This window comes from Phalacrocorax carbo, chromosome 1 (genome assembly GCF_963921805.1).
Source record: "Phalacrocorax carbo chromosome 1, bPhaCar2.1, whole genome shotgun sequence".
In the NCBI taxonomy this organism is placed as follows: domain Eukaryota; kingdom Metazoa; phylum Chordata; class Aves; order Suliformes; family Phalacrocoracidae; genus Phalacrocorax; species Phalacrocorax carbo.
The window spans coordinates 60639907-60653380 of record NC_087513.1 but is presented as its reverse complement, the minus strand read 5'-3'; the positions used below and the strand labels follow the sequence as shown (position 1 = coordinate 60653380).

At 37.0% G+C, this 13474-nt stretch overlaps 1 protein-coding gene across 1 annotated transcript in view; it reads left to right on the top strand.

Moving 5' to 3' along the window:
* POLR3B (RNA polymerase III subunit B) overlaps positions 1 to 13474 on the top strand; it is an 81045-nt gene that overhangs the window by 25738 nt on the left and 41833 nt on the right. The window contains exons 13-17 of the mRNA XM_064455867.1: positions 4311 to 4472; positions 7678 to 7878; positions 8961 to 9123; positions 11093 to 11246; positions 13241 to 13315. Of these exons, the coding sequence (XP_064311937.1) occupies positions 4311 to 4472; positions 7678 to 7878; positions 8961 to 9123; positions 11093 to 11246; positions 13241 to 13315 (755 nt within the window). The remainder of the gene's footprint in view (positions 1 to 4310; positions 4473 to 7677; positions 7879 to 8960; positions 9124 to 11092; positions 11247 to 13240; positions 13316 to 13474) is intronic.

The window sequence follows — 13474 nt, the reverse complement described above, 5'->3', positions numbered from 1 at the left end:
TGTTCATCAAACTCTTACAAATTGTTGTTTTTCTTTTCTTTCAACTGTTGTTCAAGTGTGGTAAAGCAGGAAATGTTTCTAAAGTGTAAGGAGTAGTAAGAGGACATTAGTGCAATATTCTAATGGGGCAAATATTTTAAGCTGTAATGGATTTATTTGGTTTCTGCTGTAATATTGTTGCTGTAGTTCAGTAATCAGTAAGATCAGTTGTTGCTTCGTCATCATATTGTTCTTATTTAACTGGATTAAAGGAGTCGTTTGTTTTTTTCCTAATGTTTTTAGACACAGAAAGAAGAGCAGGTAAAAAGTTTTCTACAAGCCCTAAGAAAAAGGCCTCTGCTCACACAGGTGTTAACAGCCAAAGTAATTTTAAATTAACTGGGAAGAGGTTTTAAATGTAGAGAATCATCATAACAAAGCCAATACGTATTTTTTCTACATCAAGGAGAACTATGCAGGGGTGGTTGTAACACTTGATTAAGAGTAGTTCTGGCTCCCTTGTTATATCTTAAAAGCTTGTTTCAAACTGAACATTTGAATTCTTCTCTGCACTTTATCAGTGTAATATTAATTGGATTGACTTACAGACTAAAAAGCGTAGAGATTTTTTGCCAGTTTCTGAATGTTTGTGTTTAGCTAAAGTTTGCATGGATAAAATGGTTGTTGGTTTGGTTTTTTTTTTAATGCTAGCGTGTTCCTGGAATAAAAATCCTGTTGATTTAAAATTTGAATAAAGAAAAAAAAAGAAAGGATTCCCATGTGAGGAGAAAAACATAGCAGTCTAAACAATGTAAAGACATAAAAGGCATTGTGTTTATAAAAATGTGTGAAAACAATAGCTGCTAATTTCACACCCCATGGGACAAGAGAGTACGAAATGTGCTTTAGCTTTAGATAACAGAGTTGTATCCACTAGCCAAGCTGGTTTACAGAGCTTTCTCTTAGTCTTTCTGCCACTAGAGGCTCGGTAGGCCAGGTGCCAGCTGAGGTGTTAGCAAAACCTACCGATTTCAGGCTTAATCTTTTCACCTACCTTTTCTCTTTCCTTAATGTGTTCATTATTTGCTAAGCATTACTCTGTTCTTTGTCCTCATTTTTTTTTGTTTCTAATGCAGCTTGCTTTGTATGGGTGAGATATGGAACAGCACCAAAATCCGGCACCCTGGAAGGCAAGGGATTTCTACCCTGTGACAAAAGAATACCGCCTTGACTTCAGAGATTGCCTAATCCCAGCTGTTCTGATAATATAATTAAGGCTGCCTAATGTCTTTAATTTTGCAACCAGTTTGTGTGAAAGGGAGAATTTGGCACTCTAAAGGCTTAAACGCTAAATAGCAATCTCAAGGCACCTAATTAGAATTCTCTGACATTAAGCTAATTGGTGAAACTGTATTTCAGCAGCTTAACTTCTTTATTAATTTTTCTTAGGATTTTCAATGAAAATCAATTGATGAGCTGTCAGTATGTTTTTTTCTTAAATATAATTTGCTCTTTAGTGCTCCTGTCTGAAGCAGGCTGAAAGGCCCTGGACTAACTATGAAATCCATTGAATATTATCACTGGCATTCCATCCTTTTTCTTTAATCTCTTGCTCTTGACCTAAATAATGTGGTTATTGAAAGATTCTGCTTTGCCAGATAGTCAGAGCTCTTACAGACCGAGAGTCTGTGAGTAAAATTAGCGAAGTACAACACTTTTCGGACTGGCAAATAGTAGCAAGTTGGTGTACTTGGAGTATAGTTTACTTTATTAGTTCAGAGAAGAGGAAGGATGGCGTGGCTTTATATTTATACTTCCTATGGCATGTGGAATTAGCAGATTTTTGCAATTTTATGATCAAAAAATCAAATATGAAACATTTTCTGAGTGAATTTTTTTAGATGTTCTGTTAAATGTTTTGTTAAATGTTTAAGTCCTGCTCAAACCTGTTGAGATCAAATATATACCATGATTGATTTCAAAAGAGTCTAGTTCTTACTTGACAAGACTATGAGACATCCTAAAACTGTGCACATTCCTTTCTTTTACTTTTTCCCTACTTCTGAAATACTTCCCTTATAGTCTAGTTTTTGGAGACTCCAGTGCATTCTCCTTCCTAATACCATGCTTCATAAAAAATGCTTTTATTTCTGATGGAAATGTGATTTAAATGAGCTGTGACATCGCAGGTGAGTTGCAGGTGACTGGATTTCTTTTGACAGTAGTGAGAGGGTATCACCTTGTAAATGTTAATGGCACTACAAGCATCAGGAAGGGAAAGAGGGTCTACAACACCTCTCGTGCCAAGGCCAGGTCTAAAAAAAACCTACTTAACCAGTTTTCAGCAAAAACTCTCAGTCCAGAGTAGAAATAGGATTCCATTTTTGTCAAGGGCTAGCATACAGTGTGTGTTATCGCTGGTTTTACAATTTAGTGACCGACACTAAGTTTCCCTAATGTCTTGTAGAGTAGACTGTCAAATAATCCATTCTGGTTCTCTGTGAGGGCCAGTGGGAGTGTTTTATTGCAAATCAGATGTCTGTCTTGAGTTTCCAGGTGTTATTTGTTGTTTTTCTAAATTCTTAAACAGATTTGTGATGCCAGTGAAATGCAGAGCTTATAATTTAGTTAGATGCTTTACAGTGTCATTTGCCAAATGCTTTGGTCAGCCCAGCTGGGGCAGGTAGGTAGCAGAAAACAAAGGAAAGCTAGTGGCCCATCCCAGTGATAGAGGCATGAGCAGTTTGCTTTCTTGTTTCCAGAACAAAAGTTGGGACTATGTCAGATGGAGACAGTTAAAATTCAGTTTAATTCTGCACATACAGAAATAAAATTGTACAACTGACTCCAGAATGTCTTAGCTTGTGGTGGCTGAATACCTAGCTTGTTCAGCCCTACAATGCTTTGTACACTGGGAACTACCATTTCTGGCATTGGTAGCTGCTGCATTTTTAGTTCTTCTGACACTTGGAGCTGCTGTAAAATAGAGTCCCAGGACAGGACTGCCAGGCTTTAGAATTTACACTGCTTGCTTGCAAAGCTAATCATTGTGAACACTTAAAATGTGTCATGCAATTCAGATTTAAGTGTTTTGCGAAGCTGTTGGTGTCTGCAAGGAGGGGTTGAGCAAACTGCAGAAGCAAAGCAGATCAGAGAGAAAAAAAAGTCAGATCACTAACTTTGGTAGCTTTTTCCTTTTATGGCTATTTTACGAATTGGAAGTAATTAATATACATATACAGGAAAAAATGGCTTAAATTGCAGCACTTCTGAAGGCTTATATTGCTGGGTTTGTTGTTTTTTTTTTTCAATTCAGCTGTGTTATGTAGCTTCTTTGCTTAAACTGTAAACTTTTTTCTTTTTTTTTTTTAAGGGAGAGATGTGGAAGAGCATTGCGCTTTCCAGATAGTAGCACTTCTAGAAAAGGATGGCAGGTGTTGAACCAGGTGGTCTCTCTGTGGGTGTAGTTGGTTTTCCATAGACTGTGGTTGTCAGAAAGTAGCAGGATAAAAGTGTATCTGAGTGAGGAAGCGGCCTACATAACCTGAGATACATCTTGCAGCTGTCAAGAGTGGAGGTTGCTTCTGGGTCCTGAAAAAAGCCTCTCTTAGTTCTGCTTGTCCAGAAGCAATGGTAACTGTGTACCTTTTGAGCTTCAGTCTGGTCTTGCAAACCGCACTTCTTCCAAACTCTGCACTGCCGAGTTGCTTCCCCTGAGGGTCCCTTACAGTCACTTGCGTGTCTGTCTCGTCCATTTTAAGTAGCTCCTGGGAAGGGGCACTTTAAACAGCCTTTTTCACTTTTCATAAAAGAATATCTCAAAGTGACTCTTCACTTATTGCTTTACTGCAGTTATTCCATCCAGTATTAGAAGCAGTTCTTGCCTCCAAATCTTTTGTGTAATTCAGGGTTGTACGTTTAGGGTATTAAATCTTTAAAAGTTTGTGACTTTAGGAAGGAAGAAGTAGATGGACTGGATTATAATGTAGCAGATTAGGGAAAACAGTTAGCAAAAGGATAGTGTAGAGATGGATGGGTATGCTGAGATACTGTGAAGGAAGGATTATAGCAAACCAAAAAGACATAAATGCATAGGCTTAGACCATTCTTCTACTTAATTTGCTTTGTTTTATGAGATAATTTATCTAATATTGCACCTAAGTTTTTTTTGTCTTCTTAAATTAGTGAGAAAAATATTGTTTGAGAAACAGTATATTTTGTAACTGACAAGAAGTAAAAAGGTAGAAATATTAAATGTGTTCCCACGCCGCCATTTCCCAGACCTGGAGAAGTATAACTTTTCCCTTAATCCAGTTGTTTTGTATTTCCAGCTTCTTTCTCTTCTGTTTGAAGATTTGTTCAAAAAATTTAACTCTGAACTGAAAAAGATTGCAGACCAGGTAATCCCCAAGCAACGCGCAGCTCAGTTTGATGTAGTGAAGCATATGCGTCAAGACCAAATCACCAATGGCATGGTCAATGCCATCTCCACAGTAAGTGTTTTTGCTTTCTTTCTATGACGTAAAGTTTTTCCACCATAGTGAATGATGGAAATGTGTATGTTTTCTTCTGATGATCTTTGATCATAAAAGCAAGTCTATTTAACATTCTTTATAGATTGAAATTGGAAAACTCTGTTGTGGGCAGGGCTTTCAGAATTCACTGAAGAATCATTAATCATCAGATCACTTTTTATTTCACCATTTATTTCAAAGTGATGTTTTAGTGTTTCAGAAGGAATGGTAGAAACAAGAAAATTTAAAATAGCAGTCATGTTTGTGATTAAACAACTTGCTGTCTTCTAGGTTCTACTTGACTCTGTGGTTAATGGTATTTTTTATGATCTGGGAGGGGTAGGCAAAAAAAAAAGCTGAATTTTGAGCTCTTTAAGGGCAGTGACTTTTTAGTTGCTAGTATGAGCAAAATTGCAGCATAGAAATTAGTACTTGTCTGCTAATGATACTGAACTCTTTAACAAGGAAAACTGCTACATGCTGTATTATTGCAAAAAAAAAAAGCCCATAATGAAGTTTTTTAATATTTGTCTTGGTTAGATTTTAGCCTGTGTCTGCCTTCTACTGGAATGGGTATTTTCATTCGTGCCAGTGGACAAGAACAAAATTCAACTACTAACTTTGTCTCTTACCTCGCACATCTGCAAGAGCAATTTGTGAGATGGCTCCTGAAATCTAGCTACTAGCTTGTAAATTACTTTTGAAATCCATGATTTTTTAAGAAATTAGATTAGTCTAAGTATTTTAGTAGCTGGTAAAAATTGTGCAACTTAATTTTGAATCTTTGGAACTCTTGAGAGGGCTTTTCTGCCTAGCATGAAACTGAGGTTTTTCTTCAGTTCTTGTAAACAAAATTAACTCCACAAATTGCATCCAAAGCCACCAACAGTCTGTTACTTACAAATCCCAGTGTTAAAGCTTATCACTATTTAATTTTATGAGTGCCCCAAATGTAGTTAAATCTCTACAGTGCACGTAACCAAAACAATTGACAGATTTGTTTCTCTAAATGCTAGTGCTTTCTTCCAGCTGGTGCCAGTTTTTCCATTTGGGCTGACAGAGATAAATCTGCAAACTATTCAGTACATATTGTAAAGTCTTCCTTCTTCCACTGTCTTTGGACTTTTTTTTACTGTCACATAAGCAGTTAAACACCATCTGCTCTTAAGCATTGAAAATAATTTCTCAGGAACAATGCCCAGTGCATACTATTCAAGAGATTAAGCAAATACCATAAAAATCATTCTTGGAAATGGCAATCTCCAATCTCACCAGAATGCTTCAATGATAGTCTCAAAGAGCATGAAATAACTCAGCGGATTCATAATTACACCAGTAGCATGCAAAAGAATTCGTAGCACTACTGCATCAACTGGACGGTGGTCTTCAGTGATACTTGCTATAGGTTGTCGTCTTACCCTGGAAAATACTAGAAGAGAGGGTGGGTCAGGCAGTAATGCCACAGGCCTAATAGACATTTCAGCATCTGCAGAATCATCTGATGCCACTGATGGAGCAACTTTCAGTTCATAAGAGTTTTCATTGGCAAGATCTTCACTGGGGATGGTCTCACAACAGTCCTGGCCCCATTTCATGTTATTTTGGACAACTTTTTAAGGAGTCAGTCTGACACTTCCAAAGCACAAAGAGCTTTTCATATTATTTCTTCAGGCAGTGTGTTTACCTCCCCTTTCCTCCAGTCTTTGAGATTCCACAGTCTTCTGGGCAGTGAAGAAGAAGCCACATGCTGGTTTAGACTACAGATGTAATAATTTCTGGTGTGAGGAAAAACTACTCATTTACTGTATTCTTCCACTTATATTCTGATAACTCCCAGTCCTCAAAGAATGAAATGGTCAGTGAGTGAAGCCTTCCCAAGAAGGCTGAGCAAGTGGACAGGTTTCTTTTGACTGACTTAACGTTGGGCATTATGTCTTCCCGCTTTCTGTAACATGGAAAAAAGGGAAGCTCTGCAGACTATTTGATAGTCTCTCCAGTGGAAGCAAATAGCAAAATCATTCGGATGGGTGGTGGTTTCTTGCTGTTCATCACAAAATGGGATTGTGCTGTTAATGCATAAATAAAGAAGCGAAGCAAATCACCCTCTAAAAGGATTTCAGTGTAGTACAGCAAGTGAGCTTCAAATTATTTGTTAGCATTTGTGAGCTGAGCTTATCAAAAAGGCTACAGGAATTAGCAGAATGCAATCCTTGGGAAAGCATTGCCTTTGAGATCTTGGTTACCTTTGGACTGACCAGTAACATGGTGGCTGTGGTAAGGAGTAGTAATTGGGACAGAAACTTGCTGTGTCCACTGACTCAGGTGGTGGGAACTGTATATGAAGTAGATGTCATGAAGTCAAAAACCACAGCACCAAATTTCAAGATCTTAGAGTAGAGATTATTAAATCTGCTTGGCATGGAAGCATAATTATGTCCTAGAACATTCTCTAACCTCCTCTGTTCTCCTAATTAAAAACCCAAGTGATACTGCCTATGGCAGTCCTGAAACATGAAACCTCTGACATAAGCGTGGATCTTGCATTCCGTATTTGGTGTAATCCTACCAGAGAAGTTGGGTAGACCTAACCGCCCGCCCCTTCTTCTATGAGAAGACACATGAGAAGATAAGTGAGTCTTTTTCCCCTGGATTCTAAAACCAAAAAGCTTCAAGAAAGTACAACAGCTTTGATGTCAGACTTCTCAAGCATAAATGCCTGTTTCCTACAAAAATAACAAATCATGAAAAAGGCAGAACTGAAAGTTTGTGGAATATATTGTAAAATTGTATTTCACTCAAACTACCTTTTTTTAAAATACTTGAAAATATCTATAAAGGGAGGACAGAAGATAATTTAATTTAGCTAAATTTGGGTATTGATTTACCTGTGAGGGGCAGATGATGAGAATCTTTGTGTAATTGAATATATAATAGCAAAAGTATCCTCTCATCTGAAAGAGCAGTTCTTTTGTTTCAACTTTTTTTAATACTTAGTACAAGTGTGTTATAACTAGTAGTTTATAGGTAGTAGTTTATAGGTAATTAGAAAGTTGTTTTATATAAATGGGTGACATTTGCTGTGCAAAGCTCCTCAGATATTCTGTATAGATACGGAAAAAAGACATAGTGTCAAGAGAAGGATAAACTACAATAACTTTTTTGAAATGTTCATTTTATTCTACAGGGAAATTGGTCTCTGAAGAGATTCAAAATGGACCGCCAAGGAGTGACGCAAGTATTGTCCCGCTTGTCTTATATATCTGCTCTGGGAATGATGACTAGAATCTCTTCTCAGTTTGAAAAGACAAGGAAAGTGAGTGGTCCTCGGTCACTGCAGCCATCTCAGTGGGGGATGCTCTGCCCATCTGACACTCCTGAAGGAGAGGTGAGGAACTTCTGTTTTGCTTTCAGTATTTATTCTTCTGAGGAATGGAGACACTGTCTATTTTGAAGAAGGTACTCCTCCACCAGAGAGAGAATTCTGATGAGGAGGTTTCTGGAGACATAAATTATCCTCAGACGGATAACACAACTTGTGTGTCTTCTCACATCCCATCTATTCACATCCAGATCCTACTTACTATGTGGCCTTTTTTCTTCTACCTGAGTGGACTGGCTGGAAACTGTTCAGAAATCATTTGGCTGTATAAGAACGATGTGACGCCTCCCATTTTGGCCACAGAGCTACTTGCCCTTTTTTGATTACAGCAGAAAGAGAGGATACCTAAATTCTTGCTCCTCAGTTCTGTAATAAATGCTCTGTTTTGAGGTTGCAGCGTCAACCTGCAATTTTTTCCTAGAAACTTAAATTATTACAGAAACAGCTTTAGCCTTTAGCTTGAGGAAGATAAACTTCTTTGTATGTTTTACTTTAAAGACATCATCCAGCTATTTCAACCAAACGATTGATGCTGACAGTCTCTTTTTTGTTGTTTTTCTTTTGTTCCCTGAATAGAAAGTACTGGGAGAACTCTGAACTTTCTTGCATAAATATGTAGGTCAATGTGAGCTAGTCTTATTAAGCAGCTGAAATAAAATTGCACTGTATAAGATACTTGGTATTTTAATTTTAAAATGTTAAACTTCGTGTTAGAACATACAGGATATCTGGCCAATTGATAAATTGACTAATTTTGTATTTCCATTATGCTTCTAAGTAGCTGTTGCTTTGAAGAGAGAAATATGGGATTATACGTGGTTGAATAATCTAAGAACTGCAACTTCATTGCCTATATTTTTTGTTAGTTTGTAAATGCTGAAACATTACATTTCAGTGTGATGTAGAAAATTCTTACTTTCTTCCCTCCTAACTTTCAGTGTAATTTATTTGTTTCATTTTTTTCACTTTATACTTTAACCTTTTTTTGGTCATTCGTAAGTACAGTTTTGGAAGAAAAAGATATGTATAGTATTAGTACTTTGGAATAAAACGGATAAAATATATGGGTTTGGTTTTTTTTGTTTTAGGCTTGTGGTTTGGTTAAAAACCTTGCCCTCATGACTCACATTACTACAGATATGGAAGATGGCCCGATTATTAAATTAGCCAGTAATCTTGGGGTTGAAGATGTCAACTTGCTCTGTGGTGAAGAACTTTCATATCCAAATGTGTTCCTTGTTTTCCTTAATGGTATGTAACTTTTCAGCAGTCTGGTTTGTTGCTGATGGAAAGTTAGGCTTTGGAAACCCTCCAACAATTTTTGGAGCACAGTCAACCTCAGATGCCGTTTTCCACATGTAGGGAATTTAATCTGTAAATATTTTGATAGGATTAGGCAGAGTAGACAAGCCAGATGATGGCACTTAGTTATCTGAAGTTGTGTCCTCAGAACTCTGACTGTAGATGTGTGTAGCTGGGAAATTGAAGCTTTTTCAAATTTCAGTACTATTTTTGAGCACACTTGCATAAATAGGTACAAAAATATGTAATTTTATTACAGATTTCTTTCGATTGTTTATTTTTCAGGCATTCACCAATGAGGTGCCATTCATCAAATACTTCTAAAAGAGAATAACATTGCTAAATTTGTAATAAATTTACAAATTCATAGCTTCATTCACAGAAAGTATTTAAATTTACTGTAATATTTATGTATGTTTATATTGATCCAAGAGCCTTTAAAAACAAAGGAAACATCATTTGTTTGCAAAGCTTAGTAATGGTATTCTCTTTAGAACTACCTTTTAAAGGGCAACTTGCTTTGTGAATGAGTAGAAAAAATTAGACCTGGGAAAACAGGCCCCTTTTCTTTGTTAAAGGGATGATTTGGCTTATGCACTTTGCATCTGCACGCTTATGTTCCTTTTACAACTGATCTTTTAGTGTTTCTAAATCAACAGGAACTGTGATATCATATTTCAAAATACTGACATTTTAAGAACTACAACTGTGATTTAAAAATAGCCCTTTGTCAACAGCATCCACTTCCAGGGACTAGTATTTAATGTCTGTCACCATGAATAAGTTCTCCATTTACCTTTGAATTAAACAGCAGTTGTTCTTCAATCCTGCCTTTTCCCAGTAACATAAAAGCAACACTTGACCAAACTGCATTTCTTTGCTCTGCTTTTCTGTAGCAGTATGTTAAAGATAAGGTTCACTGAAACCACATGCACTCTTTTCTGTCTTATTTTATGGTCTAAAGGGGAGTGCAGTGCAGAAATATTGGACTATTCCTTCACAAGCTCAGTCTGTGGTATGGAACAAGATAGTTATGTTCCCAGACCTAGATGATCTAGTACTAAGTGAGGCAAAACAATTTACTGTTTGATCTACTAGTTTATGGGTTTAATTCGTAAAAAATTTCAGGCTTGTGGATGGCTGACTTGATTCCGATTTAAACTTGTGACCTAAAAGGGCAGAAAATCTGTTAAGTACAAATCCTTCAAGCTATAAAGACCTTTGTATTGTCTTACAAACTCCCTAAACTATCATGTTTTGTCTCCTCCTTTAAAGTTTTGTTTAAAATGATCCCATACTTATTTTATATATTAAAATTACTTTGGTCAGGTAACTCTTTAAATTAATTTTACTGTCTTGTTTGTTCATTGTGCATCATAATACTTAAGTATGTGCTAAAGTGTCCTGCTAAGACAGCAATAGCTTGGTGAGCTAAGTTCCTGAAGGAAGAATTCTGGTGGTGGTGTGAGTGATCACATATACCAAAACTGTCAGGTCTTGCTAAAATTTCCGACAAGACAGCAGGACAGTTCATTGGTCTGTTCTTGGAAACCCTGGATCCATTTCAGTACAGCTGAAATTGTAGTCTTCAGAAGTGTTGTTTACTTGTACACTAATCGGTGAACGGGCACCTGAGCAGAAACGTGTTTGAAGAAAGCTGGATGAAGCACACCATTTGGTTTCTGAATCTATTTGGAGGCAAACAGATAGATGACCTGTGAAGTCATGACACTTTTTTATTTACTGAGAGAAAAAAGGAGCCAATTCTTATTCATGTCAGAAAAGGGAAATTTTGTTACAACTTATTATTTGCAAGAAGTAGGAAGTACTTCTATGCATGCTAGACATGATAAGAACTTGTAAGTAGAGTTTTGGATATGCAGAGAATGCACCATGAATGTATCCTCTTTCTGAATAGGTAACATCCTTGGTGTCATACGTGATCATCAGAAATTAGTCAACACATTTCGGATAATGCGTCGAGCAGGTTATATCAATGAATTTGTTTCCATCTCTACAAATCTTTCCGACCGATGTGTCTACATTTCCTCTGATGGAGGGAGATTGTGCAGGTAAACATCTCGTCTGAATTATACCACTAGTGAACTTACTATAAACACTGTTTTAGGTACTGTATATACACTGGGCTAAGACTTCGTGAGTAGAGATTTAGACAAAATCGGTGGGACTTGAGCATCTCTTTTCTCCTTAAATAGCTTTCATTCAGAACAGGCAGATCTGAGAAACCTACCATATAGCAAAGCAACTTAATTAAACAAAAGCCCAAATAAATCCATTTCATCTGTAAACAAAAGTCAAAACAAAATGTTTCTTCTATCTTCTGTAAAAATAACAAAGGGAGGTGGGGATTAAAATCAACCTGACTGAGAACTCTAGTCATGTCCAGTATCCTTGGAGGGGCTTTTTACTTCCTGTGATCTGAAAAACAAGCAGCCACTTGCCTGATATCCCCTGGTTCGATATCACATTTTGGAACGAGAAGCTACTCTGTCTTCAAGGGCCTTTACTTCTGGTGCAAAACTTCCTCAGGCATGTATACCCATTTGCTGTAATACCAAGAAGTATGTGTCACAGTTTTGTTTTATTTCATTGCTTACCCGTACGTAGGTAGGGAATTCAATAAACCTATAAGGATGGCGTTTGCCTTGAGATGCATATACTTCTTATTAGACAGAAAAAGTGCCTGAATAAGTCATGTCACAGAGGAAAGCAAAAAGGAATTGGGTGGCTTAAATGAGAAAGAGTGGAACATAACAATATTTTGAGACAGAAAATCAGGTTGATTTATAGTAGAAGCTAGGGACTCCAGTCAGATTATGGCAGCACTGGGCTAGGTTATTTACAAGTAAACCATCTCAGGCCCAAGTAATTAGCCTGGTGTAAAAGATGAACAAAGCAGAGACTGGGAGATGCAGAGTGAGTTAATTAATATATGCGTATTTTAGTAGCAGCAGTCACAACTACAGTTGGCGTTCCACCTCATTCTTTGTACCTTTATTACTGAATCTCAGAGCTTGTTGAATGCAGTTTGAGGCATGTTAGAGGCTCCAGAATAGTACATGTACAAACCATCGGTTAATCACACCTGGTCAAGAGATCCAGAGTAGGAGCATATTCAGTGGCAGAGAAAATCACTTTTCCAGTGAGAGCCTAATATGAGCTATTCTGCAAGTTTGCAGATACAGCAAAACTTCTGATTTGTTAAATAGAGACAAGTGAAATCATGTGGATTTCCAGGAGTTCACCAAGTTTGCTTTGTGGCACCCCCCAACCCTGCAATTGTTCAGATACCCCTATTAACCATTTAAAAGTGCTCATCAGTCTTCAAACAGTTATTTAGACTTCAGAGTGGACTCCACAAGTATCTTGTAGCTATTTGCTGGTCTTTATAAACGCAGCTTGTCCAAATAGCAACAGCCCCTGATGTTTCATTCTTGCATGCCATCCTTTGTGTCAGTGTTTTCTTGCGGTAAGGAAGCCTTCAGAGATACATGTGCTGTTGAAATTTATGGATTCATCTGAGGTCACCCATAGTAAATGGCTGTACTTTACATCATCTAGGTAACAGCAAAATGCATTCTTGCTTGTGGACACTTGGGCACAAACTGTTCACTCAGTGTTGTATGAAGTCCCTGCAACATCCACAGAACTTAATGCTGTTCTTAGCTTTGTAGATTGGCAAATCTTAAATCTTTTAAAGCCATCGACAAAATGTGTAGGTAAAACTTAAAAAATAATAGTTTAAAGATTTAGAGGGGGGAAGAAAAACGCTTCCTCCTCAAAATTGAAATCTTAGTTTTTCTGGTACACTTTTTGGGTACTTCATAGACAATATGTCAGTTCAGGATATCTGTGTATCAAACCAAGGTCTGAATAGTTACTGCTTGTATTTGTGTGGCTATATCAGTTAAAGGTGGATAAATTTTAAAAGTGATTTATAAAATAGGTTGTACATAGGCAGGGTTCTTACTGTAAGTATAAATTAAGTCACCTGCCTAAATATTTCCTGTGATAATCCTTTTTTAAATTTTTTTTTTTATCGTAGACCCTACATAATTGTCAAGAAGCAAAAACCTGCGGTTACAAACAAGCATATGGAAGAACTGGCTCAGGGATACAGGTACACAGTTCAGATAGACTGTATTAATCTTTGCTGAGTAAATACTGTGTGGAACTACTTCAGTCAGTATTTCACAGTCTTGGGCTTAGCTATGTAGAGAAGTCTACTCTCCTATATTGTCCTTCTCCTGATTGAAAAATCAAACACTTCAAAGAAATA